Source organism: Hermetia illucens, chromosome 6 (assembly GCF_905115235.1).
Source record: "Hermetia illucens chromosome 6, iHerIll2.2.curated.20191125, whole genome shotgun sequence".
In the NCBI taxonomy this organism is placed as follows: Eukaryota; Metazoa; Arthropoda; class Insecta; order Diptera; family Stratiomyidae; genus Hermetia; species Hermetia illucens.
Window position 1 is genome coordinate 55,986,161 of NC_051854.1, and position 27,907 is coordinate 56,014,067.

Genomic DNA, 27,907 nt, shown 5'->3' on the forward strand with positions numbered 1-27,907 from the left:
TGTCACCCGAGCGAACCATTTCAAAAATCGTTACGATAAACTGGACACTCGGGATGGCGAGAGAGATCTGTATCGACTTGCTAAAAGCCGTGATGAACGCACACAGGATATCGAACACTTCTGTTGTGTTAATGACAAGAACGGTACTTTGCTTACCAACCGTCGAGCCGCAACGGATAGATGGCGAGAATACTTCGAGCAGATTTCAACTGAAGAATTTGCTCATCCTCCACTTCCACAATCATTGCCGACATTTGGAGCAGTTCCACCAGTCAGCGCAACTGAAGTCGAGGAGGCAATAAAACAAATGAAATCGGGGAAAGCAACAGGACCTGACGACATCGCATCTGAGCTCTGGAAAGTGAAGAGCTGGGACCCAACACTGTGGCTCAGTGAATTCTTTAACCGGGTTATTCAGGAAGGAAGAACACCATCTGACTGGCAAGAAAGTACCACTGTTCCAATATGGAAAAAGAAAGGTAGCCCAGCAGAATGTTCAAATTACCGTCCGATCCGGTTACTTCCCCATACCATGAAGATTTTTGAACGCATTCTTGACAACCGTATTCGCGAAATCGTTGAAATAACCGTGAATCAAGCCGGATTTGTCAAGAACTGCGGAACTACTGACGCAATACACGCTGCGCGGTTACTCATGGAGAAACACCGTGAAAAGCATCGCCCTCTTTACATTGCCTTTCTGGATCTAGAGAAAGCATTTGACCGTGTACCACACGAACTCATCTGGTATGCTTTACGACAACACTTCGTGCCAGAAGAACTCGTGCGCTGGGTTCAATTGCTCTACCACGATCCGAAAAGTAAAGTTCGAAGTATGGCGGGTGTATCAAAACCGCTTCGTGTCTCTGTTGGAGTTCATCAAGGAAGTGCCCTCTCACCACTCCTCTTTGTCCTTGTTATGGACACCGTCACACGGGATATCCAACGTCCAGCGCCCTACACACTGCTTTATGCAGATGATGTTTTCCTAGCATCTGATAGCAAAAATGGTCTCGAACAACTTGTTCAAAAATGGAATGATCGCCTCATGCAACACGGTCTCAGATTGAATTTAAACAAAACTGAATTTTTGACGACCGATCCCCATGAAACAGGCACAATCACTGTCAGCGGCAGGGATCTGCCCAGATTTGAGCGATTTAAATACCTCGGGTCAACGCTATCAGCCAATGGAGAGCTGCGTTATGAAATTGCTTCACGCATTAACGCAACCTGGATGAAGTGGCGTTCCACAACTGGTGTCCTTTGTGATCGACGTATCAACGAACGTCTCAAATCTAAAATTTACCGCAATGTTGTCCGTCCAGTCGCTCTCTATGGTTCTGAGTGTTGGCCGACCATAAAAGACAATGAACGGCGTCTCGCGGTAATGGAGACGAAGATGCTACGTTGGACTAGTGGCGTCACACGTTTAGATCACATTCGAAATGAGGATATCCGCGATCGTTATGGGGTTGCACCGATCGTGGAAAAGTTGCGAGAGAGGCGTCTTCGATGGTATGGTCACGGAATTCGTGCAAACGAGAATTCACTTGCAAAGATTGGTCTGAACATCGAAGTCGATGGTAAACGACCAAAAGGCAGACCTAAGCAACGGTGGCTTGATACGCTGGATGGGGATTTGAAAGCCTCAAGATTGCACCCAGATCAGGCATTCGATAGAGTCAAATGGCAAAGCCGATCACGACGAGCCGACCCCTCTTGTGAACGGGACAAAGGCTGAAGAAAAAGAAGAAGAAGGTGATCGTCTGTTACGAGTTGCATGTCCCTCAATTGCTACCTTGCCCGAATTTCGACCTGATGGCACAGGAATCAAGAAAATCACCTAGTAATAATAATAATCGCTTGCGCAACAATCCATATTGGATCAGGGTCAAGGAATCGTGTTAGACCACTTCATTCAAGACCGTAACGGAACACTACAGTGCACTGTGGGAGGCAAAGTGATCAACATTGCACTCGCCCGATATTATGACCCTGATTTCACTCAGGTACTCATTCACAGTTGAATCGACTAGTATCCGACATCCAGTCCAGTAACAACAAATCCCTCTGCCGCCAGTGAGATTTGAACCGTGACCTTCCGCTACAACAGCCCAGCGCTCTAACCACTTAAGCCATCCGGACACCCAATAGTCCTCCTCCTTATACATATATAAAATCCGGCCCATTTATTCATATCTATTCAACTTGACTTGTTTGAGTGTCAGTCTTCGTTGCTCCTGGTTCGTTATGGATGTTTATGTTTGTTCTGTTAAATGCGATGATAACCAAATCGAAATAAAATCTGATTGAGGATCAGCACGGGGATACAATTTAATACAAAAGGGCTGTGTTAATGACCTATTTTCCACAAAAGAATGAACGAGAGACTTATTAACTTACTTTGATTCTCTTTGACTTTTGTCCAGACAGAATAATGTGGCTGAGTTTCGTGCTCAATGCGAATAATAACGCATTTAGGTAATCGAAGTTTTTCAGACAACTTCATTTATTATCTTCTGTATTTTTACATCTAACAATATTTTACTTTGATTAAAAAGATATAAAACTGCCATTCACTGGAGCACTTTGATAATAAAGTTTTTTTGTTTCGCCCCATGACTGCCCTCTGAGGTTTAAGCAAAGCCTTTTCTGCTTGTCGTAAAAGGTGACTAAAACGGGTAAAGATTTGTGAGCTAGCAACTTGTAAATTTCGAAACTATTTTCCTACTAAAATGCCAACGGATAGAGACTGATTCCACAGCTACGATTTTTACTATCGAAAACGGTGGAATATGCACCCGCTCCTCGACATCGATATCTACAGAATGTTCGCTCTCTTCACTCAACCGAGAATTCCGAGGATATAAGCTGAACATTCGGTCCAGGTTAAGGAGGATTTCAGTTTTGCGGTGCTAAGCACCTACGGAGCAACAACAAAGATTTCCGATATGAGCAATGACATGCAGTTCAGAAGGGGCTTCCTGAAATGACATTATGGGGCCGATGGGCAATCTGTACGCCAAAATGGGGTCTGATAACACTTTACATGGATATGTTATGGAAAGATATGGGTTTGGTAATCGTAAAAACAACAGATAAAGCTTTGTCGATTTCTGCAATTTTCATCGCCTCATCATCGGGAGCACACCGTTCACGTAAAGGGTCTGCCAGACGAACAGAAGGTCAGTTGGGTTTCGACTCACCAGTAATTTTTAAATTTAATCAGATTGACCGTATCGTGATATGCAGTAGATTTAGGAGTTGCCTTCTGAATATGTGTAGCAAAATAGGTGTTAATATCGGCATCAAATCATGGTCATTGCCTTCGTCTGAGTGTGTCTGCTGGACAGGGAACTGAGTATCGGCCGAAATTTAATAAAACTTTTTTGTTGCAAAAGCAACACGAATTTTAAAAAATCCGCGCGGGGCGTTACAAGGTTTGGTTGTCTGTTACAAGACCTGACTGACTGCGGAAACATGGAACCGGATCGATGAACTTAAGGGCAAATAGCTCTGCTGATGACTGTGAGCTGGCGCAAAGTAGCAATGACTTCGCTACCACATACAGCATTACGAAAAAGCTTCATTACGACCCTGAATCGTTCAACAACCAGTGAAATTCCACTTCTTTTAAATGATACGGTAAGTCACCATTACATGCTTATACGGACTACTCCTCCAAATGGAAATGAAATTCTCTTTTCCAAGCACTGAAACGGTGTAAATGCAATAGGTTTCTCGTCGCCCGTAAATTCAAGGAAACTGAGTTCATTCCAAATGAGTGGAAGAAGGGGAAGGATCGTTCAGATTTCGAAGAAAGGTAGTCGTCTTGAATGTGAAAACTGGAGGAGTATTTATTATACTTAATTCCTTCACACCGTCTTTGAAATGCTCTACGCAGGAGGAGTGTTCCGGGGAAACTAGCAGTTGTAATCAAAGTAACATATGATGACGCCAAATTTCACTTGTTGTATCATAATAAAATTTCGGACGACTTTGAAGCCCGCCAGGGATGTATCTTGTCATCGATACTTTTGCTTCTTGTTATTGGTGATGTTCTTCATACTGCATTGGTTGGAGAAGGGGACAAGTTCAATGGACTATGTCCTCTTTCTCCAAATCCCACTGCTACGCTGATGACATCTATTTGCTCTCTCGTCGACACCAACAAACCCACGGTTTTCAGTCTGACAGGTCATCGCACTCCTTCTGAGTTAATGGGCAAAACATTGGAGGTATTGATCAATCTGTATATATAATATATTAATAAGAAGCATCGAACTTAAGGGACTATCTTAGTCATTTCAATCTTCGATAGCTTATACGATGTAGAATAAAGTATTAAAATTTCGACGCCGTACTCCGTGTAGTTTCGAAGTGGTAAGGGTTTAGGGAACACAGCATCTACCGCCCGAAAAAGGCGTTTGATACGAGCATTGCTACAGGACACAGCGTTCGTCTAAGTACAGGGTGCGGCAGCATAACTTCCTTTTTCAAAATGCGCGCCACTCAGTTAGTTGATGTCATAGCGGAGCGCTAGTGGTCTCGTTCAAGAGGGGATACTGTAAAGTTTTGTCCCGATACGGTTCAGTCGCCATCATACGTTGGAATAGTGAGGAGCGTGCCTTTGCCGTTGAGGTTTACTTTTCAAGCGGATGTTCGGTTATTGCAACACAGCGTGCATTTTAGCGATGAAGCCCATTTTCATTTGTGTGGGTCGGTTAACAAACAAAGCATGCCCTACTGGGCTGACACCAACCCTCGAGAATTGCATCAAAAGCCTTTGCATTCACCCAAAGTCACAGTGTGGTGTGCAATTTCCTCAGCTGGAATTATTGGTCCCTGGTTTTTTGAGGAAAATGAGGTTACAGTGACAGTGAATTCGGACCGGTATGTAAACATGCTACAGAATTTTTTTTCCCACGGCTAGAAAATTTGGATTTGGGGGACACTTGGTTCCAACAAGACGGTGCAACAGCACACACTTCAAGAGCACTACCCGCGACCCAAAGCCTCTAAAAGAAGTTTCCCCACTGCTGCAATGATTGCAGTGCGTGAAATCGAAAAAATGGAAAAGCTCGTTAAACTAGCTATTGTCTATACATTGAGACACAATTGTAGCTAAAAATAGAATTTAACGAAATGGCCAATTTAAAAAAAAAAGAAAAAAATAGACTTTTGCTCAAAAATTTGAGGGTCAAAATTACATTTTTCGTCCAATCGAAAAACTGGAAGGTCATTGGATGGAGAAAGATATACCAAATAGGCCACAAAACCAAGTCGATTGAGCGATATGTTTTGGAGTTAGAACTGCAAATTTGAAAAATGTAGTTTTGAGAAAAAAGCGATTGAACATAAAAGTATTGATTTCATTATTGATAAACATATTATACAATGTACTGTAAACAATATGCGAAAAATTCCTCGCATTATTACCTACTCACATCAGCCCATATGGTCCCTAATACTATTATGAATATCCACATCGTCCGCATAGTCCGCGATAAGCTAGAGACGCCCATCAGATAGCGTAAGTTGATAATCGAGGAGCAGCTACACTTGAAAGGATGTAACTTAAAAACTATTGGAGATACCGTCTTGAAAACTTTATATGCGCAAAACATCAAAAATGCAAAAGAGCACAAGTTGTGCCCTTAAACGAATTTTTCTCGAAATGATATTTTTCAAATTTTCTCCACTATAGCTCAAATTGAAATTCTGGTAGTTTATTTTAGATCCATTTCTTTATACGAGGTCTTGTGATCTCATATCAGCAAGTCCCGAATTCCCCCTCCCCAAAATTTCTTCTGTTTTCATCAAATAACAGTGCTTCTCTGCTGACTCGCTGCAATTATCATTTAACTCACTTTGTAATTACTTTTCCGTAGTGTATAACTCCTCTTGGCCGTCAAAGAGTAGTCCCAGGGCGAAACGTGTATTGGTACCCACGATGGATCATAAAACCACCTGGGAAACGGCTGCTGAGCGAACACCAATAGTTCTACTACCAAACCCTATCTCCACCTCCACGTGGTGATCGCTGGGAGTTCTTTCGTCATGAAAAACTGCAGACGGAGATGGATGAAGGCGAGCCTCCCGGCCCTAAAAATGGGACTAATTGTATCAACTCGTCCTCTAGGTAGGTTGGAAGTACCTGGTTTACGCAAAAAGCGGTCCACAAACATACGTGGGGCTCTCTAGACGGGACCATTTTCAACCAAATTGACCACGTGTTGATCGAACGCCGCCACATCCTAGTCTTGATGAATGTCAGAACATATTGGGGGGCCAATATAGACTCGGATTACTATCTCGTTGGCATAGTGCTCCGGGCTCGAATTACAACACCACCTACAACCCCGCTGATAATCAGGTGAGAGTAAACACTAAAGCCATTCACAACACAGCCCTCGGTAACACCACGACCCATGAAGGATCGTTGACGATCCCTGAGGGGGTAAGGGGGAAATGGATACCGCAATAATCGCAGCTAACAGATGCCCTGCAGATGAAGCATTAACCAATGATCTTCACAACCACCTGAAGAACGTTATCATTGATACGACCACAAACATACTTGGTCCCAGCCGCAAGAAAAGTCGGAATGGCTGGTTCGATGATGAATGTAAACTAGCAACGGAACGGAAGAATGCCGCATACCGAGTAGTGTTGCACTCTCAAAAAACGGGGGCACGCGCAGAGACCTACCAAGAACTCCGTCGAGCGGTGAAGCAACTTCACACATGGGAAAAAGGAAGCCTCCGGGAACAAACAATTCTGTGAACTCGAAAAGTGCAGGCAACAACCCCACCAGACTTGCAATTTTCACCAACAAGTCAACAGGATGAAGACTTCTACACCTCGATGCTCATCCTACCGAGACAGAGAAGGAAATTTGATTTCCGATCGAATGGGCACATTAGAGCGATGGGTTGAGTATTTTGATGAACTGCTGAACAACTAAAGACGACGGACAAATACTGCCACGACCAAGCAAAGAAGAAACATTCCACGCAATCCACCCGCTTAAAAATTATAAGTCGCCAGGAACCGATGGAATTACAGCCGAATTGGTTAAATATGGAGGCGACCAATTACACCAAGTGGTTTATCAACTGATGCTCAAGGTGCGGGCCTGACGTCCGGTAACGAGGCATTATCTGTCCTATACATAAAAAGGGGAATATCACACAGTGCAGCAATTATAGAGATATCGCGCTTACTGAGTACCATCTATGAGATATTCTCCGCTAGCTTGCAGGTCGGATAACCCCATACGCTGAGAACATCATCGGCCCATACCAAAAACGCTTCACTCCAGGCAGATCAGTAACAGATCATATTGTCTCTCTACGACAAGCGATGGAAAAACTGCTGGAATATGGCCATCTATTGCACCATCTTTTCAGCGACTTTAAGGCCACCTATGACAGCACAACCAGGGTAAAACTGTACACGGCTATGAGGGAGTTTAGTATCCCAAAGTAATTAATAAAACTGACTAGGCTGACCCTGGCCAATGTGGGAGTCCAGATAAAAACAGCAGGACCACTCTCGAGACCATTGGACATCAACAACGGTCTACGACAAGTGGATGCCCTATCATGCACACTCTTTAACCTGGCCCTGGAGAAAGTGATTCGTGATGCAGACATAAATGCGAGAGGCACCATCCTCTTCAAGTCCACCCAACTACTGGCCTATGCTGACAATATCGACATTATGGGAAGAACAATGCAAGATGTACAGTCTGCCTTCATCCACATCGAGCAGGCGGCGCGAGATCTCGGGCTGCGCATTAATGAAGACATGACAAACTACATGGTGGCAACGTCAGCGCTAAAAACCAAAGAACGAACAACATCGAATCGCAATGGTCCAACGAAAACAATAAAGATAGGGGACTACCGTTGAAATTTTCTTTACCTAGGGGCAAAAATCACAAATGATAACAGCTATGACGATGAAATCCGCGCACGGTTGTTGGCTGCCAACAGAGCCTATTTCCGCTTACAAAAACTGTTTGGCTCAAAACGTCTCAACTGAGTCCAGAAACCGATAATGGTTGGAAGGAGGCTTTTCGACATTTCATTTGCAAATTCCCAAACATTTCGCAAGGGAGCTAGCTTAATAGTGGAACATACTGATGTCTGCAATTTAGGTTCACCTTTCCGCAAGCGTTTTTGTCAGATAAAAAGTAACGGGCCTTTCTACTGGTGGAATGAGAGCATTAGCAGGCTAAGAATTGAGAATGAGGTATCAGCGCAGTAACAGAATAACAGATTCTCATCACTGATACGGAAAATTGTTAGTATTCTGTTTCCTTGTAAACCAAAGAATTTTAGCCCTATAACAGGGACGGTGTAAGGGTACCTTTCCGCGCATGCCAGGGAAATACTCCACTGTCTGAGAGAGAGGGAGAGGATTTCCCAAACAGAGGAAAACTCACTTGCTTCCTTTGAATTCTTAGGAGACAAACCCCCGGTGAACCTTCCACATATAGGTCAATATACTTATTCTGTGAGCATTTTCTAGAGCGGGCTATTTATAAAAGATTAATTTCCGTCGTGTAGAGTGCAGATGATATTGTCACGACAGAAACGAAATATCTGCACGAAACTAGAATACGGAATCCATGGCTTTGTGAGTAACATCGCTTATTAAAGGGTCCCGTCACCTTGGCTATCTGGCAAATAGCACTTCACTCAGAACGGGCCCTTTGCCTGTTTGCGAATACAGTTTCGCGAGAAAATGGAGTGAGAAAAAGTAGTTCCAGCAAGACTTCTGTGTTAGAGAAAGTGGATGGAAAAATTTTAGAGGAAGGAATTCCAATTTTATTAGCTAAATTTTATTGCATTGTTTTTCATAGTAAACCTTAAAGGATAAACAGCTTATTTACAGACGTATTGAACTAAAACTATTTTACATCTCACTTTGGCACCATTCTCTTCGGCATCTCTCCAACGTAATGGTAAAATTTGTACTCAATTCGTTAAGAGTTAGATGATCGTTCAGTAATTCCTGTACTTGTAATAACGCTTGTTATTTCGCCATTTTGACCTCGGCCAGCGTCGATTGGAGGTACCCTGTGAAGTTATAAATTATTATTAAAATATATTTGTCTTTTAGGAGATGGGATCACTCACGATTGTGTGATGTGCCGGCTCAATACGTTCGATGTTGGCAAGTGAGGGGACTCACTCTGTTGAGGGTTGGAATGGGTATGTTGCTGCTGAGCCTGCTGATGGGAAGCGCTTTCACTTGTTACCACACCAGTGGGATGTCGTGTTAGGATTATTGCATGGCTGTCAGGATGGGGTTGGCCCATATCGACGTGATTTCCACCATGTACTCCCATGTCATGCATGTCATGACCACTGGCTAGGACAATGCCGGTATGCGCTGGTAAGTGTGACGGGTAGATGGGTGGCAGCAGTTTGGGTGGATATCCTAAAAAATTCTCGATTTTTAGAACATATTTGCAGGGTTATCCGAAAACAATATGGTCCTCAATCAAGGAAAATATCTACCTACCCGAAATAGTTGGCTTGATACCGCTGCTGCCATTATTCTTTGGTTTCCGCTTTCGTTTCTGTATTCCCTCCTTTTTCATGCTCATTGGTCGATTCGTATTATGAAGTTTAAAGTACAATCCACAGGCGTTGCACACTGGTTGACCTTCGTTATTCCGACGCCACAGGGTAGTCGATGAGGTTTTGCAGTTGGCACATGTGATCCCATTCCTACGACTGGTAGACGAAGCCGAAGCTTTTGACTTTTGCTGTCGTGACACTACACGAGGACCGTGTGATTGAAACCTTAGAGCTGATGTGCAGCTAGGGCAGAATATTTCGCCATTTTCACGACGCATCAAAACTGACGTGCATTGTGAACATCGGTACTCAGTACTTGGAGTTCCAGAGAGAGGCTCATAGGTGGTCCATTGTGTAGTGTTTGGTGAATATTCATCGGAAATAGCATGAGTGTAACTCTGGAAAATTTAGTGTGGTCGATTTACTAAGTTAAATAGCAAAGGAAGTACTGGCAATTATAATATTTGCCAAATGTAGTGGTGCTAATTTCGCTAGAAGTAAGTCTCGGCACATAACAAAAAAATTATAAATTAAACCCTAACTTACCGTTGTCGAATACTCCATATTCCCATTAGACCAATAACTCTCTCCGCCAACATCATATACAGTTCCTCCAAAGTGAGCGTTTGAACGCACAGCTGACGTCAAAGTTGGGTCACTTTTGCACAGTAACACATTTGTATTGTTGTACAATTGACTAGGAGCCAAAGAGTAATTCGAGTGATTGGAATATCCATCGATAGCCTGAATATGGTCTGTAGGCTGCAACGTTTGAACAGTGCCCAGGTTCGTGAAAGTTTTCGGTTCAGGTTGACTAGTTTCAGCCGCACTTATTGACGTTACAGGACCTGCGTCATTTCGTACTTCGTTTTCGTAAAAGACAATTTGCTGTGGAGGTGCATTCTCGTACCGAAATCGAACAGGCTGGTGTTGGGAAGCATCCACGGCATACTGTAAGGTGGTGGTTTGCTGCTCCTGTCCTTCAATAGCTGATCCTTGCGTGGAAACTTCTTGATAGACAGTTGCAGTACTTCCGGACTGTTCTCCAATTTTTTCATCATCTTCCGTCTTGATTTTTTCCTCGCAGACGATGACAGCACCCTGAGGTAGGGTTTCGTACGTAGTGTAGGTTTGATGTCCTTCTTCATTCCTGGGAGCCATTTGCACGAACTCTGTTTGCTGATATTCTTCGTCGATCTCCTGCTGCTCACTTATATCCCTGTAAGGACACATTGATTAAATCCTTTATGACTGTTATCTTGCTGCCACTTTAGAAAAATATTTTTAACTAGGATCTACTGTATTCACTGATTAATTATCTGAGGAATCACTAGAATAAGTAACAAGTCCAAGCCCAAGCCTCCTCACCTCAAAGTACCCGCCGTGGTCAGTATTCTTCTTGTGGCGGCTGAATGATGATTGATGGCCGGTGCCGGACTGGCCTGGAGGTTCTCCTCAGGTGATAATTGCTCACTTTTCAGTTCACACTTCTCGTTCGCTATCGCCGCGGTGGTTGTTGTTGGTGTGGCTGATTGTTGCTGTGGTTGCGCCTGTGACTGCGACTGTTGACTTTCCATCTACAACAAGACAAATTACAGATTTTAAAATGAGTCAATAATGTCATTGTCGCGTCTTGAATTTGGTTTTGGTCGCTAGTCTTTTCGGACTCTGAAATTTGTCATCCGATTGCACAGGAACTAAGAATAAGGGCACAATTAGAGATCTGAACGGTGCGTATTGCAGCTTGGAAATTTTCCGGTTTCCGGAGCCAGAGGGTGGGTGTGTTACAATAGACAGGGCATATGCGTCAGATTTGATGTCGCGGTATCTTATGATCGTCGTCTTCATTCTTCGACACTTTGTTACCTTTATTTGTTTAAAACGCTCGCATATGTTTACTATTTGTTGGTTCGTAGACAGGAAGTTTATCTTCATACTGGAGCGTTGTCCATGGGGAATTTGGATAGTATTTACTTGGAATTATTTAATTGAGGCTTCTTCAATGATGACAACGGGTTTCTATAAAATATAAGCACGTCCATAAAAATTGCGAAACTTTTTGTACGGAACGTGGTAGGAACTTACCAATAAGAACTAGTAACAGAAACAACATTTCCCCAGTGGTCTAATTCGAATAATTTTCAAATCATGTAGTGTTGTGGTCGTAGATTTCAAGGACACTAGAACCGATAACATACTAAGCATACTTGGCGTGTGAGGATTGCACTTAGGATCAGAAATCACTTTTACCGATTAGAAGATGTGTCACTTTCTAGGAAAAGAGGACCGGATAGTCCCTCACGATTGACTGTCTTTGCTTCTTTCACTTATATAGGCATATGGATGGTACATGGCTATGACCATTTCATATCAGCTGGACTTTGTGCCGAAAATCTTGCGAAGGACCAGCAGAATCACCAATTTCAATGTCAGAGACACGTATGACTTCATGCCTGCTATGGTCCGGAAGTGAATTACGTTTTCAAGATAGAACTTTGAGCACAGATTTCATTGCCATATAGTTATGCACCCAATTGGGAAAAATTGAACACCTTCTCCAGTGGAGGCAACGTTAATATTAATTGTAGCCTAGTCTTTGCAATTTCGAAAAACAAAACCAATTAATATGGAATGGTCGGTGTTGTTCCCAACTGAGGACTAATTTGCAGACTTTTAGCTTTCTGTGTACTACTAGTTTCCTGTTCTATGCTTATAACAAAAATTAACCAATAGATAACAAAATTCATGGATCTCCTTATGATGAACATTTATCTCAAATTAGGTGTCTGCGATTGATTTTTACAAAAGAAGCTGTGAGGGTTAGTAAGTTTAATACGCGGGGCGGAGCCGCAACTCCGAGCACTCAGACCCACTGTATTATCCCAGTAAATTGCCTGTTCAATGGCTTCCTGCCTATGGCGTTCGAAGAGCTTTAACGAATCTGAGAACATTCTCCAGAGGCAGAGAGTGTGGAGATACTTCATTGAAGAGAACCTTACCAAGGTTCTCTGTCAGCTCTGACACACACATCAGGAATTTTTCGTTCAGTCGGCCAAGTTTCAGCAGCTGATGACAACTCCACAGCAACTAGCTTTATATGTCATTGCTGTTTAGAGCTGATAATGCTTCCCGACTGTCGGGAATGGAAGACATTCTTCTGCTGCCAATGAAATGGCATATATATCCGCCTGGGATATAGTCATCATTTTTCCGAAGGGTTCGACCAGTTCCATAATCGGATTACCCGATAACACCCATGCGCCCGATCCGTCTTCCGTGACTGACACTTCCGAAAAAATTATTAAGTCTATAATCTGAAAAGACTAACGGTCATTTATCGACCATTTTTCTCTTTTGGTGATTAACCCTCTGAATCTGCATCAGCAGCTTCCTTCCGTTAGCAGCGTTCAGCTTCGGCCATCAGAGGAAGTATGCATACATCAAAATGGGTTTTATTATGGATGTATACATCTAATGAATCGACCAAATCTGGATTTTTCTTCACTCCAGCATGTGAAATACCCAAATGATTAACAGTGGTTCGATACCATGCTGTCTTAGCCCGTTACAAATTGCCGCGTTTAACAAGGATCCGTTTCAGCTCAAGAGATTTAGTCTCTTCGCAAAAGCGTTTCCATGGTGATCGTTTAGCCGATCTTATGCTCTTCGTTAGAGCTCTCTGTGCCTCTTTATGCCGATTCTAATCAACGGAAAAATCAGACTTTAGAGTACTATTGAGGAGCACCCTTGTCGTTCTTCCCTGTTTTACCAAATCCGAGTTCCACCATGGGGTTGCACTTTTCTTTGGCACTCCAGTGGAAAGCTCTCTTCGAAAGCTTCTCTCATGCTAGTTGTAATCATCTGAGTTGTCTTCTCAATTCCAGCAATAAATTTAATGCAAGTCCCAGGGATTTTAACTCGGGCACTCAGTTTTATTTTATACGCCGCCCAATCCCGAAAAGGAGTAGCCGGAGATGGATTCATGCCCCGTATCAAATCAATGCGTCTGTGGTCCGTGAGTCTGAAATTAATTTACTGTCATTTATCCCCAAATGAACAGAACAGATAATTTGTTATCGTCAGAAGCAGCTCCTAAATATTTCTTAACATAAGCAATTGCTCTTTCTATTTTCTATGTTGCAGTAATCATTACGGGTTACATATCCTCATAATCTAGGGAAAAAAATTATACGAAATATACATATGTCCATTAAATATTGAGGATGAGAAACATTTGGTTAGCTGCTTGAGCTATAATAGATAAGGACGCATAAATATATACAACACTTGTACCAGAAAGATATCAGAACTGTTTGATATATTACTTCGAGACAGCCCACCCTCCCCTCTTCTTCAAGCCTTCAAGTTAATTAAAGGACAGGAGGAAAGGAGTTTGTTAGTTCATAGGAACCCACGTCGTCCGGTCCTTCTGCCGGTCGAGCTCTATCTTAATCAAACAAAAAGTGCTCGAAAGAAGAGTGCTAGACAGATCAGAAAGCGTTCCTCAGAATCTCTTTATATTGTTTATGGTGTGTAAGCACAAATTTGCTGACGAATCCCACTCAAATTCCACAATTAAACAAATCGGAATACCGGAAGCTGGCGGTTAGGGTATCAAGGTTTTGTGTTCATCTTATGTGAGAAACTTTCTACCCACATTTTTCCATTTGTATATGGCTAAACACCCAAAACATTCCTTCATATTTTTTTCAAACTACAAGATATAGGTATATATTACAGACGTAGATATTATGCTCACCCCAAACAAGCAAACATTGCCTATTTCCGAATACTTTATTATATATGCGCGTATATAAATTGATCCCACATATATTTTCGATTTACATCGTGCACAAAAGCATACATATGTACATATAAAGCACCTATCTAAGTGTAATTTCGCGGCGTTTCTAGCGATTAAATTTTATGGAATAATTAAAACTTCTTTTTTTCTATTCGCTAGTGATATTTATTGGTCTTTCAAATACCGATATTTCGGGAACCGCTAGTTCCCTTCATCAGTGCTAACAAGTCTGGAACAAGGGGCTTTTTCATTTGATAACCCACGTAATCATATTCTGTGAAAAGAAATTTACACACTCCTTTCGTATGTATGCGGAACCCTCTTTCAAACTGAACACAAAGTGATGCCACCTTGTTATCAAATTTCGTGAGAATCGGTTCAGCCGTTTTCGAGTAAATCGGGTGTGACAGACAGGCAGACAGACATACGGTGATGCAGAAGGCGGAGTCCACGCCGAAGAAACACGCCAAAGTATGAACGAAGGTACCTCAAATATAAACAAACCTGCAAAAAGTTGCATTGGAGAAACACTAAAAGTAAAAATGTGATGAGGCAGACTCTGATCCATGGGAAGAAGTATTCTACAACAAAATGCAAAAGGTTCCCTCCTATTATGCGCCCTAGATTATTGGAGGAGATAGTTTCGACATTGTTTCCCTAACATCCGGGAACAATCTTCCCAATGATACCAATGAGCGTCGCAGACGTCCCTCTAGAAACCACAGACGCAGTCTTAGTATAAACGATCCGTGATATTGCAGCCCCCGGCATTAATCGAATTCCTAACAAGGGGCTGAAGCTAGCAATGAGAAGGTATTTACAGAAGGGTCCTTTCCTGCAAAGTGGAAAATAGGAAAGCTTGTATTGATCCCGAAGATAGGTAAGCCGATAAGTGAACCAAAATCCTATACACCTATCTGTCTTCTGAATATAATAGGCAAGGTCTTCGAGCGGGTAATCTATAACCGGCTATATCCAATAATTGATAGTGGCGGTTCTTTATTTATAGGCAATTTGGCTTCCGGAAGGCTCGGTCAGGGGTTGATGTTACCAAACTGGTCTTAGAGCTTGCCAGAAAAGCCTACGACGAAGGGAATATTGCCCACTGGTGACTCTCAACATCAAAAATGCGTTCAGTTCTGCCAGAAGGAAGTGAATCATCGAAGCGTTCATCGCGGCATAAACGCCAAAATATATATTAAATATAATCTTCGACTACCTCCGACAGTGGAAGCTACTTTATGATCCGGACAAAGGGTCGAAGATGTATGTAATAACGGTAGGAGTTCCGCAGGGATCTGTTCTGCCCTTGTCGTCGGATTCGCAGATGACGTTGTTTTGGTCATAACATCCAATCACTTCGACGAAGTACAGATATACGCGAACGACACTATACGGACGATTAGGGCTTGGTTTAAAGACCCCGGGCTGCAGCTAGCCGAACACAGCATTTAGTTGGTGCTCGTTACAACTGAACACTGGTCAAATTTGCGTCGGAACGAATGTTGTTAGCTCTCAGCCATCGCTGAAATACCTGGGAGTAACATTCGACTGAGCTTTAAACCCCACTTAAAATTTACTTGACAGAAAGCGACGACTATCAGCTCAACACTGGCAAGGATGATTTCGATTATAGGTGACCCTAAATACAGCCAACGATTACTTTCATCGCAAGTCGTCAGCTTTGTCCTTTTATACGCGGCACCAGTATGGGCGTCGGCGATAAAAATCAGAGAAAATCGCAGACCGCTTCAATATACACCTCCATATCGGCTAAGCACTCCGCGAACATGTTGCGCCTATCGACCAACATCTTGCGTGATCCAACATCTGCGTGATTGCGGGGATTATCCCAGTGGATATTTTAACCGATGAGACAAGTCGTTTGTTCGAAAATCAGGAAACGAGCCTAAACAAGCAAAGTGGGGGTATGAGGTCATTGGCTGCATGGCAAACAGCGTGAAACCAGGCGGAGAATTGCCCGTGGACACATAGGCTTATTCCAGACATAAGTGCGTGGACTATGCGGAACCACGGTAAGGCGAGTTACGATCTGACTCAGTTCTTAACCGGCCACGCTGGGTACAGGAAGAACCTCTATAGGTTCGGTCTCGATGAATCGCCTAATTGTCCTACGCCCTTTCTTCACCTGCCCAAAGACTTAAAAGCTCAAGGCGGAATCATGAATCAGACCTAAATACTTGTTTAACGGTTTAAAATATGGTAAAGTACATAGTGCAATCAAATGCAGCATGGGACACGGTAGTTGCAATGGTGAAACAGATCCACCAGCAGCTAAAAGAAGCAGAAGCTCAGCGAAGACGAAGGGAAGCTACTGCAATCAACACCACGCAAAGCGGTAGCAGCGCATTTAGATTAAGCAGCTAAGAACTGAAGAACCCCGCGAGGTAATGCCAAAACAGTGATTCCGCGGGGAAAGTGTGGAGAAAATATGGGAGATTTTAGAGAGCCCAACATACTCGTATGTGTCCTAAATTCCAGATGTGTATCCATGATGTATTTCCCCCAGCCAAAAAAAAGACAGACGGACAGGCGGATAGGCAGACATTGAATCGATTTTAATAAAGTTTTGCTTCACACAACACCTTCAAAATTATCTTTGTTGATTCCAACCCTCCATTTCCTAATTATAATTCAAAACAATTTTCGATCTTTAAAAATCTTCAATTCCCCGCAGATCGAGGCCATTGATCTCTAACTTATCAGTAACATTTTTCCATACAAATATCACTCAAAATATTCACTTCAACCATCTAATGGCACGTTCCAAACTGATTAAGAGTTTTGATCTTTGTCGTCAACGACCACGTGGAATAGCAGTACATCCCAGTAAATGCGTTCAAATATTTGAAAATCAAACAGAAAGTGCTCTGAACTTCCTTCCTGCCTGGAAATCTTTAGATATGAGTAAAGCATAGAATAGTTATGTAGGTGCGAATACCTTAGACTTGTCACTTATTTACTTTTGTCCAATCATTCGGCGGAAGATAATAGCTCAACCTGACGTCACAGGGCTAGGTGCGCTATTGTCGGGGTTTTTTGCTCAAGTATAATGGTTTCCTCCTGGAAAGTACCTAACTATTAATAATTTTTATGAGTTACATAGCACTAAATTGATCGGTTTTGTGTAGCAGGTGTGTAGTCCGATATTTCCTGAATTATTGATGATTCATTCATACTTTCAGTTCAACGGGACGTTATTCATTCAAGCGAGTGATTAACATTCTCTTTGGATTTGATATTTATTTATTTAACTGAATACTTAAATTGAACTGAATACAATTGTATATTAATAGAATTTTGCCTATATATCTACATACATCTCAGCTGAAAATATATATACGGCGAAAAAGATATTAGCACTTGGATTTAGCAAGTCAAAAATTGAAGAAAATTTAGTATGGATTATTGAGAACAGACTCATTATTCAAAGGAAACCCTTCCTACTGAATGAACAGTCCATGCAACGAAGTTACATAACACCTCACCCTTAAAATATATACATATATATAAAAGGAAAGGTAAGTCTATTTCGCACTTTACAACTCCTATTATCAACACTCTAAGATATATTGTTGTTAAGATAACTTTTCAATTATCACTGAACCAGAGGTAAACACTTCATATCCCCTCCCCACCTAGGTATCTTTTGACTGATATCAATTTAAATATGTAAATGTTGTCTATAGATATCCGTATCTCTTTACTACTTCACTATCTACTAGTAGTACAGTTATGATGACGATGAACCCATTATCAGTAACTGATCACTGGGTCGAACTGACATGCCGCCGTAGTACTATATTTCTCTTATCTGTAGAGATAAATTTTAAAGAAATTAATGATATATCAAGGTCATTAGTAGCATCTCCTCGGGGGGTATAACTATCTAATCACTGTTGTCATAAGATAATCGAATCGGATCGGGTAGTAAACAATAAAGATACCGGCCTTTTCGCACGGAACATTGAGCGCGAAAATAAATTATATATTTGGCTGCATTTCAAATGGAATGTTGAGGCTGTGGTGGAAGAAATCGTTTTAAAATCCTTGCAACAATCCCTGGCTGTATGAGCATGCCCACTCAGAAAAGTGCACATAACAAACAAATTTTATCGAAAGGGAGAGCGACCTAATTTCTTGAAAGCTGACTGCATAGAAACATGAAAGTAGGCTTTTAGTTCACTCAAATAAATTGTGCTGCAAAACATCGACCGACTATCAAATTATGGTCTGCATAGTAACATCATCATCATCATCATCAACGGCGCAACAACCGGTATCCGGTCTAGGCCTGCCTTAATAAGGAACTCCAGACATCCCGGTTTTGCGCCGAGGTCCATCAATTCGATATCCCTAAAAGTTGTCTGGCGTCCTGACCTACGCCATCGCTCCATCTTAGGCAGGGTCTGCCTCGTCTTCTTTTTCTACCATAGATATTGCCCTTATAGACTTTCCGGGTGGGATCATCCTCATCCATACGGATTAAGTGACCCGCCCACCGTAACCTATTGAGCCGGATTTTATCCACAACCGAACGGTCATGGTATCGCTCATAGATTTCGTCATGTGTAGGCTACGGAATCGTCCATCCTCATGTAGGGGGCCAAAAATTCTTCGCAGGATTCTTCTCTCGAACGCGGCCAAGAGTTCGCAATTTTTCTTGCTAAGAACCCAAGTTTCCGAGGAATACATGAGGACTGGCAAGATCATAGTCTTGTATAGTAAGAGCTTTGACCCTATGGTGAGACGTTTCGAGCGGAACAGCCTTTGTAAGCTGAAATAGGCTCTGTTGGCTGACAACAACCGTGCGCGGATTTCATCATCGTAGTTGTTATCGGTTGTGATCAGCCTAGTCAGCCTTATTAATTTCGTCGGGATACCGAATTCTCTCATGGCCATGTACAGTTTTACCCTGGCTATGCTATCATAGGCGGCTTTAAAGTCGATGAACAGATGGTGCAACTGTTGTCCATGTTTCAACAGTTTTTCCATCGCTTGCCGCACAGAGAAAATCTGATTTGTTGCTGATTTGCCTGAAGTGAAACCTCTTTGGTATGGGCCAATGATATTCTCGGCGTATGGGGCTATCCGGCCTAGCAAGATAGAGGAGAATATCTTATAGATGGTACTCAGCAACGTGATACCTCTATAATTGCTGCACTGTGTGATATCTCCCTTTTTATGTATGAGACAGATAATGCCTCGTTGCCAATCGTCAGGCATTGATTCGCTGTCCCATACCTTGAGCACAAGTTGATGAACCACTTGGTGTAACTGGTCGCCTCCATTTTAACCAATTCGGCTGTATTTCCATCGACTCCTGGCGACTTATGATTTTTTAGCCGATGAATTGCACGGACTGTTTCTCCTAAACTTGGTGGTGGCAGTATTTGTCCGTCGTCTTCAGTTGGCGGGACCTCCAACTCGCCGATGTTCTGGTTGTTCAGTAGCTCATCAAAGTACTCAACCCATCGCTCTAATATGCCCATTCTGTCGGAAATCAGATTTCCCTCTTTGTCTCGGCAGGATGAGCATCAAGGTGTATAAGGCTTCATCCTGCTGACTTGTTGGTAAAACTTCCGTGCCTCGTGCGGTTGCTCCCTGTACTTTTCTAGTTCACAGACTTGTTGGTTCTCCCAGGCATCCTTTTTCCGTCTGTGAAGTCGCTTCTCCGCCCGACGGAGTTCGTGATAAGTCTCTGCGCGTGCCCGCGTTCTTTGAGAATGCAACATTATTCGGTATGCGGCATTCTTCCGTTCCGTTGCTAGCTTACATTCATCGTCAAACCAGCCGTTCCGACTCCTTTTGCGGCTGGGGCCAAGTATGTTTGTGGCCGTATCCATGATAACGTTCTTCAGGTGATTGTGAAGATCATTTGTTGATGCTTCATCTCCAGGTCCTCTGTTGACTGCGGTTATTGCAGCATCCATTTTCCTCTTATAGGTGTCGCGGAGGGTTGTGTTGTGGATGGCTTCAGTGTTCACTCTCACCTGATTGTCAGAGGGGATTCTAGGTGGTATTGTTATTCGGACTCGGAGCACCATGCCAACGAGATAGTGATCCGAGTCTATATTGGCCCCCCTATATGTTCTGACATTCATCACGGCTGAGAGGTGGCGGCGTTCGATCAACACGTGGTCAATTTGGTTGAAAGTGGTCCCGTCTGGAGAGACCCACGTATGTTTGTGGACCGCTTTCCGCGCAAACATCATCCTAACTATAAAATTGAGTGATAATGGGCTATTTCCATCTTTTTTGCCCATCGATTTTATCTGCACATGAGTACATCCAGACTTCCCCCAGAGGCTTTATAACTAAATCCAATGCCAGGTTTGTGGTTCTCCACTACCGTGGTTTATTGAACGTTGGATATATCGTTTGCTCCACAATAATTATAGTATTGAGCCCAGTTGAGTAGCCTTGGAAATAATATAATCCTTGAATCTAGTATCAGCGCCATACTAGTTCCACCTTTAGTCCAGGTAGCTGCCGAAAAAAGCAACAAGTTAACTGCAGATGCATTCTCATTTCGCACATTTGCAGACGCCTAGAGAATCAATTCCATGGTTTCAAAATCGCTCTATGGGAATCAAACTACCAATCTGGAAACCATCGAGTCTGTCGGCTTCACGGAACAGTCATTTCCCTCCTCAGTACTTTTCCCATAGTGCTCAAAATATATGTATGTGGGCCAATGAGAAAATGCCTCACCTGAAGGCTTATGAACTTTGGGTACCAACACAGACGACGGCCACTCCCATAATGCTGGAAAGATTTGCTTCGTATTGCATGTTACCTTATTAAACTGCCAGGCCCGAAACTATTCAATTGAAAATTTCCAGTACCTCCCTTTGACTATTGCGGGTACTACTATTACCTCCCAAGTTCCTTATGTCAATCACGGACCCTCCGCTGCACATGATCCCTTGTGTGGTTTTTGAGTAACCCAATCATAACTCACTAAGGATCCACTAAAAACGTTTGTCTTTGAGCGGTTTCCTTTCAAGAATTCCCCTTACTTTGGTAAAAAACTAACTAGAGGTTTCTTTAGGCTCCTATATCCTATAGCTTCTTAATACGTTTTACTTACCACCCTATCATCATTTATTTGGTTCGATGTCCACCCAATCAAAGACTAGGCAGTTAAGTATACGACCAGAGGTTAAGTTTTCCGCTGGAAAATGTGCATCATCTCATTGTCGTATTTTATTCTGTAGATAGTTTTTTTCTGCGCGGGTACCTGATTACCATACCTCGATAAAAGTTTGACGTCTTCACTATATTTCTAATCGTCATGAGTCATCAGAAGTGTTGGAGAGTAGCATGTCAAAGCATGTTTTTGGACTCTCTCAAAATAAGGCTTTTTTAAAAAACCGATTTGACACGCTTCAGTTACATCAAAGACATGAAGAAGTATTAGACCAGGATTCAAACTGTCATGAATAAACTCTCCCACCACTAGCATTGGCGTAGTGAGGTTGTTGGATTTCACGTGTGCGGTCAAGAAGTTAATTTTGTTCACTTTTAGGGTTTCCTCTGAAACAAAATCTTATTGAATTGATTTATGGTCTGACTGCCCAAATATTATTCTTGGGAACAGTTGCATTTATTGTCACGAAATTCCATCCTTGGTCTTCTTACTCAGATAATATCAATTTTATTCAGATAATAGTAGCTGAATAATCTTTCGCTCTCTAGATTACTTCTCTCCCTCTTGCACCAGTGGACTTTTGTACCCTAGGAAGCCACCTTTACTACCACTAGGTAGTAGACGTGGATCCGGTACCCAACTGTTGGGAGTTGGTTTTTGACAGGGTCTTGGCTACAAGATTACGACCCAAATTAAGGAACATCAACAAGAAAGGTAACCTAGAGGTGGCATTGTGATCTGAACGCTAAGTCGTGAAAAGCGAGCATGATCTTGGTTACCGTAACAACAACGATGCAAGGGTTAGCGGTTTGGCGCCTCGCCATTGGTGACAAGCTGTTGGAGCAGAGGGCCTGCTGCAAGTTCAGTTGGGGTTGAACTGATCGGCAAAAAACATCTGATCAGATCGACCACATCACGATCTGCCCTAGTTTTAAGGGTTGCCTTCTGAGTACTTGTAATAAAAGGAGCAATAACATCCACTTCGAAGGAGAACGTCATCCGATTGTGGTTTGCCTTCGCTTATCGCAAGAAGGTATCCACTCTCTAAATTCAATGCAGGCCGTTCCGCAATTCGGCGGTGGTCCAACAGGGGAAAATTTCATGCAGCACAAATGTTCAAAGCTCAGAATTACAATTTGAGCACTGAGCCGCCACAAAAGGCATTTGGCTTTTATCTCTGGCGCAGGTTACGAAACCTGACTAACTATGAAAAAAAAGTTGAAAACTCTGTCGGCTGTGATGGCTGCAAACCGGGTACGTGAAAAAGTACATCAAATCCAGAGTAGCATACGCTGTGATAAAAGATATTCCACCATCGCGTTGATGAACCGGAAACAGCCCGAAAAACCAACGTATATAGTGTCACAGTGACTCTTGTGAGAATCGTTAAAGGTAGGCCTCTCCTCCAAGATGTTGAGAAATTGAATGTATGGACGGAGCACCTCATCATGATCCACAATCATATAACAACAAGTGTGGCTCCACCTCTCTCCATCAATACATAGTGTTCAAAGCTATTGGCGTCGCATTTATCTTGTGGCGTAAGCTGGAACCTATGCCTGGGATGTCGTAAAGGTGAACATCGAAAGATTCATCGAAGTTCTTGGATCAGGTTAGCTCTGCAGCAGGCATTGTCGTAAATTCAATTATGCAAATGGTAACGGCAGTCTGGGAGCTTTCATGCCCCGAAGGGCACCGGACTGTGACAGACCTATCATGTATTGTGGATGGCGAAAACTGTCGAGCTCAGAAAAAAGTGTCATAACCTCCGCAGTTTGGCGCGACATGCAGGGTACAAATTAGCTAAACCCCGAAAAAATTCAGGCCATGCGGAAACCCTCCTCCCTCAATGCTGAATATATGGACCAAATTGTATAGACATTATTCCCCACGGAAAGCAAGGCACCGGCCCACTTTTCGCTATGAAAGAGTTGGAAAAGGCGGTCCTCTTTATGAAAAATAAAGCGCCAAAACCAGAAGACATCCCGGCAGAGATATCTAAATTCGTGTTTCGCCGTCGGTCGGACTTATTGCTCTACGCATTTAATGCTTAACTGAAGGGAGGCATTTTAACTTGAAGCTGGAAGGTGGAAAGGAAGGAGTAAATGAGTGAAAATGCTCAAAAAGTTTATAAGGAGTAGACTCCCCGAAGTGATCCGTCCTGCCGGGGAATTTAACACGATACAGTTTTTAGAACAGGGAGGCCCATAGTGGATGCTGTCATTTAAGTTGTGGATGATGATCATCGAGCTGAGGGACCCAACAAAGAGTAGTGTTCCTCGTAACGCTTCATCATTCCGTAGGATTTCAGATATGCCAGGCACACTAGAAATTAAAAATTAATTAATTCAACGCGCCGGGCTACCTCTTAGGGCCGCATTCGAGAGCAGAATCCTCCGAAGAATTTTTGGCCCCCTACATGAGGATGGACGATTCCGCAGCCTTTATAACGACGAAACCTATAATCGATACCACGACCATCAGGTTGTGGACAAAATCCGACTCAACAGGTTGAGGTGAGTTGGTCACCTAATCCGTATGGATGAGGATGATCCAGCCGGAAAGTCTATAAGGGCAATATCTGTGGTAGAAAAAGAAGACGAGGCAGACCTTGTCTAAGATGGAACGATCGCGTAGGTTAGGACGCCAGACAGCTTTCAGGGATGTCGAATCGGTGGACCTCGGCGGAAAACTGGGGTGTCTGAAGTTCCTTATTAAGGTTGTTGCGCCGTTGACGAAGATAATGATCAATCTATGTACATACTCCAGACGGAAATATACGCTACAGACAGATGTGCCTCCTTTAATCTCCACAGGAACTACAGGGGGCAGAACATTGCTATAATGACTGACAGCCAAGCGGGGATCAAGGCACTTAGGTCCAACCAGCTGAACTCTAAACTGATATGGGAATGCCTTGAGAGACTGAATACGCTCGGCTCGTTCAACAAGGTCTGGATACTCTGGGTTCCAGGCCATGTTGGGTTGGAAGGCAATGAAGCAGTGGACGAACTAGCCAAGAAGGGACCAGGGACGCCTTTACATGGGCCAGAATCGTTCTGTGGAATCGGAAGCGGGTTCATGATGACATTAAAAAATGAAAAAGAACGATTGAGGGAACTATACTGGGCGGGTCTACCAGGAATGGAGCAGTCCAGTGTGCTTATTGGGGAATACGAACCCAAGCGCAGAAGCGGCTAAACTATCATCTGGGAATGAAGCTGGGGATATCTGCGGACACTGCCTGCAGGTACTGTGGGGAGTGTGATGAAACCTCTATACCCATTCTGGGACAGTGTCCGGCGCTTGCGCAAGGTAAGAAAGGGCATCTGGGAGAACATTCAATGCCAGATGCAATGTTGAAAGATTTGCAAGTAGGGAATATACTAAAATTCTTAGCGGTTATAGGCTTGCTTTAGATACTATGATTAATAGGTACACTATAACCAGTAAAATGGGAACAATAGTTCTTTAAGGACATGGTGCGACCATAATAATGTACATACAACGGGTGGATTGAAAGTGAAAATGAAATCTTTTCGGGAACTTCGGAAAGCAACGAAACTACTTCCTCAAGATGTTTGGATGTCATGTTTTTTCAAGTGAGCATTTTATTCCCAGAAAAATAGTGATTAAAATTTTAAATAAATAGTAATGAAATACATACAAGCCGTTATCCAGGGTGTATGTTAGAGTTTATTACCCATTGTGCAATGGAATCGAATTAAAATGGCATTTTGAAATGGAATGCCAATATTGAACCCACAGAATTTTTCTCTGTTTTTTGTTCAGTCTTTCTTTGTCGTGGTCATATCATTTCTATAGTATCTTCTTTCATGCTACTTCTCCCTACTTTATTTTCTACGAAGCTGACTTTCAGTTCCTGTATCATTATACTTAATGAATACATGGTAAGCGACGTACAGAAGAACCAAACACAAACATCTATGTCAAAATCAAAACTTGAGCCTATATTAAGAGATCAACAGGTTGGCTTTCAATCATCTCAACCATCACATCTTCAAGACCCTAATGGATTACTCGTCCGAAATGAGGTATTACCCGGTGTAAGATGGTGTCCTCAATGTTATTTGAAATCATCGTCAGCGGCAGTGATCTGCCCGGAACTGAGCAACCTTGATGAAGAAGCGTTCCACAACTGGTGTTCTTTGTGATCGACGTATTAACGAACGTCTCAAATCTAAAATTTACCACAATGTTGTCCGTCCTGTCGCCCTCTATGGTTCTGGGGTGTTGGCCGACTATAAAGGGCAATGAACGTTGTCTTGTAGTAATGGAGACGAAGATGTTACGTTGGACTAGTGACGTGACATATTTTGATCACATCCGAAATGAGGATATCCGTGATCGTTATGGGGAAAAAAAAAATTGCTAGAGAGGCGTCTTCGATGGTATGGTCACGCAATTCATTCTAACGAGAATTCACTTGCCAAGATTGGGCTGAACATTGAAGTCGATGGTAAACGACCAAAAGGCAGGCCGAAACAATGGTGGCTTGATACGCTGGGTGGAGATTTAAAAGCCTCGATATTGCACCCAGATCAGGCATTCGATAAAGCCAAATGGCGAACCCGATGATGACGAGCCAACCCGGCTTGTAAACGGGACAAAGGCTGAAGAAAAAGAAAAGGCGACCTGATTTGAACCAACGTATTCAACTTAAGACTGCATCCAAATTTCATGATGAATTTTTATTTTGTAATTCTTGATAATAAACTTATCCTAAGAATATTTGATTTGAAATCGAACCCAAGAGGACATGCGTATTTATCTAAAAATGAAAAGCAAAAGGAAATACTACTCTTTTATCTTAATATGTAACATACTACACTATTAGCCAATAACAAATAGCCTTTTTCGTGGACATATATATTTTTAAAGAAGTGTAATGAGCGCTAGTGCCTACATATAGTTTCTTCTTCATTAATTCATGACAAACGCCAATGTAAATCAAAAAATATATTCATATAATTTTATACAAGTATATTTAGTAGCGTCCATTTTTGATCATCTCTGAATGCTCTTTACGTCCTCCAAATTTTCCATAAACTTACTGCGAAACGTATAGTTCTGAGAGAAATTCACTGTCATTTATTATACGAGTATTTACCTAATCCCTCATATGAAGTGATTTCAAGGCAGAATATGTCCATTCAACCCGACCAAGCTGGTTTCTTTATAAGACTATTTAGCTACAGTCTTCGATTCAACCAAAAAGTCCACAACTGCCTCCATCCGTGTTTTTTGTGCCTACTACTCTAATAAAAACTTGTACTAATGAGTGTATTGAATAAGAAAGGATGTCCAAGGGCATTTACATCAACTCTCACCTTAAGAATTCAGCGTGAACTCAATCTGTGACCTAAAAAAAGGAGAAGGCGAACCAATGTATTGGCAGGGGAATGAACTTATACCATTACTTGTCTCAAAAATATCCTAATCGCACACCACTCAAGACCTTACTCCTCAATTACATGAAGTTCTATATTTCTCTCGATAAGCTCACTTGAATCTGGACTATATCAAACAGTCCATCAGGAATGAAACTTCGATGCACTCCAACCAGAAGGGGTTTCTTTTTTTCAGATGAACTGAGCGGTTTGTAAAATTCGAGAAAAGGATTTTAGCATAAAAAAGGGCTCTAAATAATTTCAGAAGTTAAACTACAAAATATGTTATATCAAATCCAAAAACATGATTTCAACCATCACAAACATATAAGACATCATCAAGGACTTTTGACTTTTGAATACACGTGCACGCTAATGATTCTGTGTCACTAACTCATGAAGAGCCATCGAAGAATGGATGTGAATGTCAGTCTCTGTTATATAATGTACACAAAGTTCCAAAATTCTTTACAACTAATTTTGGCAAAGTAGCACCAATAGATAATCCATTCCTACCTCAAAACTGATCCGTTTTCTCATGACACTCACTAATCACACTACTTGAAGATTATCACGTAAATTTTCATCACTACCGAACAAGGCCAAATACACCTGCCTCGAAGCTCCAAAAGAACACCGAAACTTGGCTATTCAAGATGAGCGCAATGGGTACCAACGGTCGCCAAATGAAACTAATCGAACCTGGTTACCCTCAACTTTCGATAACGACACCTAATAGTGAATGCATGTTACGCGTTTATTTATTTTCTTTGTTATATAGTATGCTCTTTTGATCCTTTAGTCCCCGATCGGTCGGTCGCTGGCACGACTATCGAAATATACATAAGTCGATTTAGTGTGCTCCACACTACCGTCCATGTACTTTTAACATTTTACCTAAAAGCTGAAAATTTCGTGC

The 27,907-nt window shown here is 42.4% G+C and overlaps 1 protein-coding gene and 1 long non-coding RNA gene across 4 annotated transcripts in view; both read right to left on the bottom strand.

Annotated features, from left to right (window-relative positions):
• Positions 1–8,827: 8,827 nt before the first annotated feature.
• The window catches only part of LOC119659850 (GATA-type transcription factor SRE1), a 63,534-nt gene continuing 44,454 nt past the window's right edge, over positions 8,828–27,907 (bottom strand). For 2 of the 3 annotated variants that reach the window (XM_038068153.1, XM_038068152.1), the window contains exons 2-6: positions 10,968–11,176; positions 10,146–10,818; positions 9,541–9,997; positions 9,153–9,456; positions 8,828–9,092 (exon numbers count right to left, since the gene is read on the bottom strand). In XM_038068153.1, coding sequence (XP_037924081.1) covers positions 8,999–9,092; positions 9,153–9,456; positions 9,541–9,997; positions 10,146–10,818; positions 10,968–11,176 — 1,737 coding nt within the window. In that variant the 3' untranslated portion in view covers positions 8,828–8,998. Of the gene's footprint in view, positions 9,093–9,152; positions 9,457–9,540; positions 9,998–10,145; positions 10,819–10,967; positions 11,177–27,504; positions 27,867–27,907 lie in introns of those variants that run through there. The other variant, XM_038068151.1, reaches the window with a different exon arrangement.
• LOC119659853 lies at positions 26,506–27,485 on the bottom strand. The gene is made up of 5 exons (XR_005250378.1): positions 27,383–27,485; positions 27,019–27,189; positions 26,929–26,960; positions 26,709–26,872; positions 26,506–26,651 (listed from the first exon to the last, which is right to left on the bottom strand). It is a non-coding gene; the product is annotated as an uncharacterized LOC119659853 (long non-coding RNA).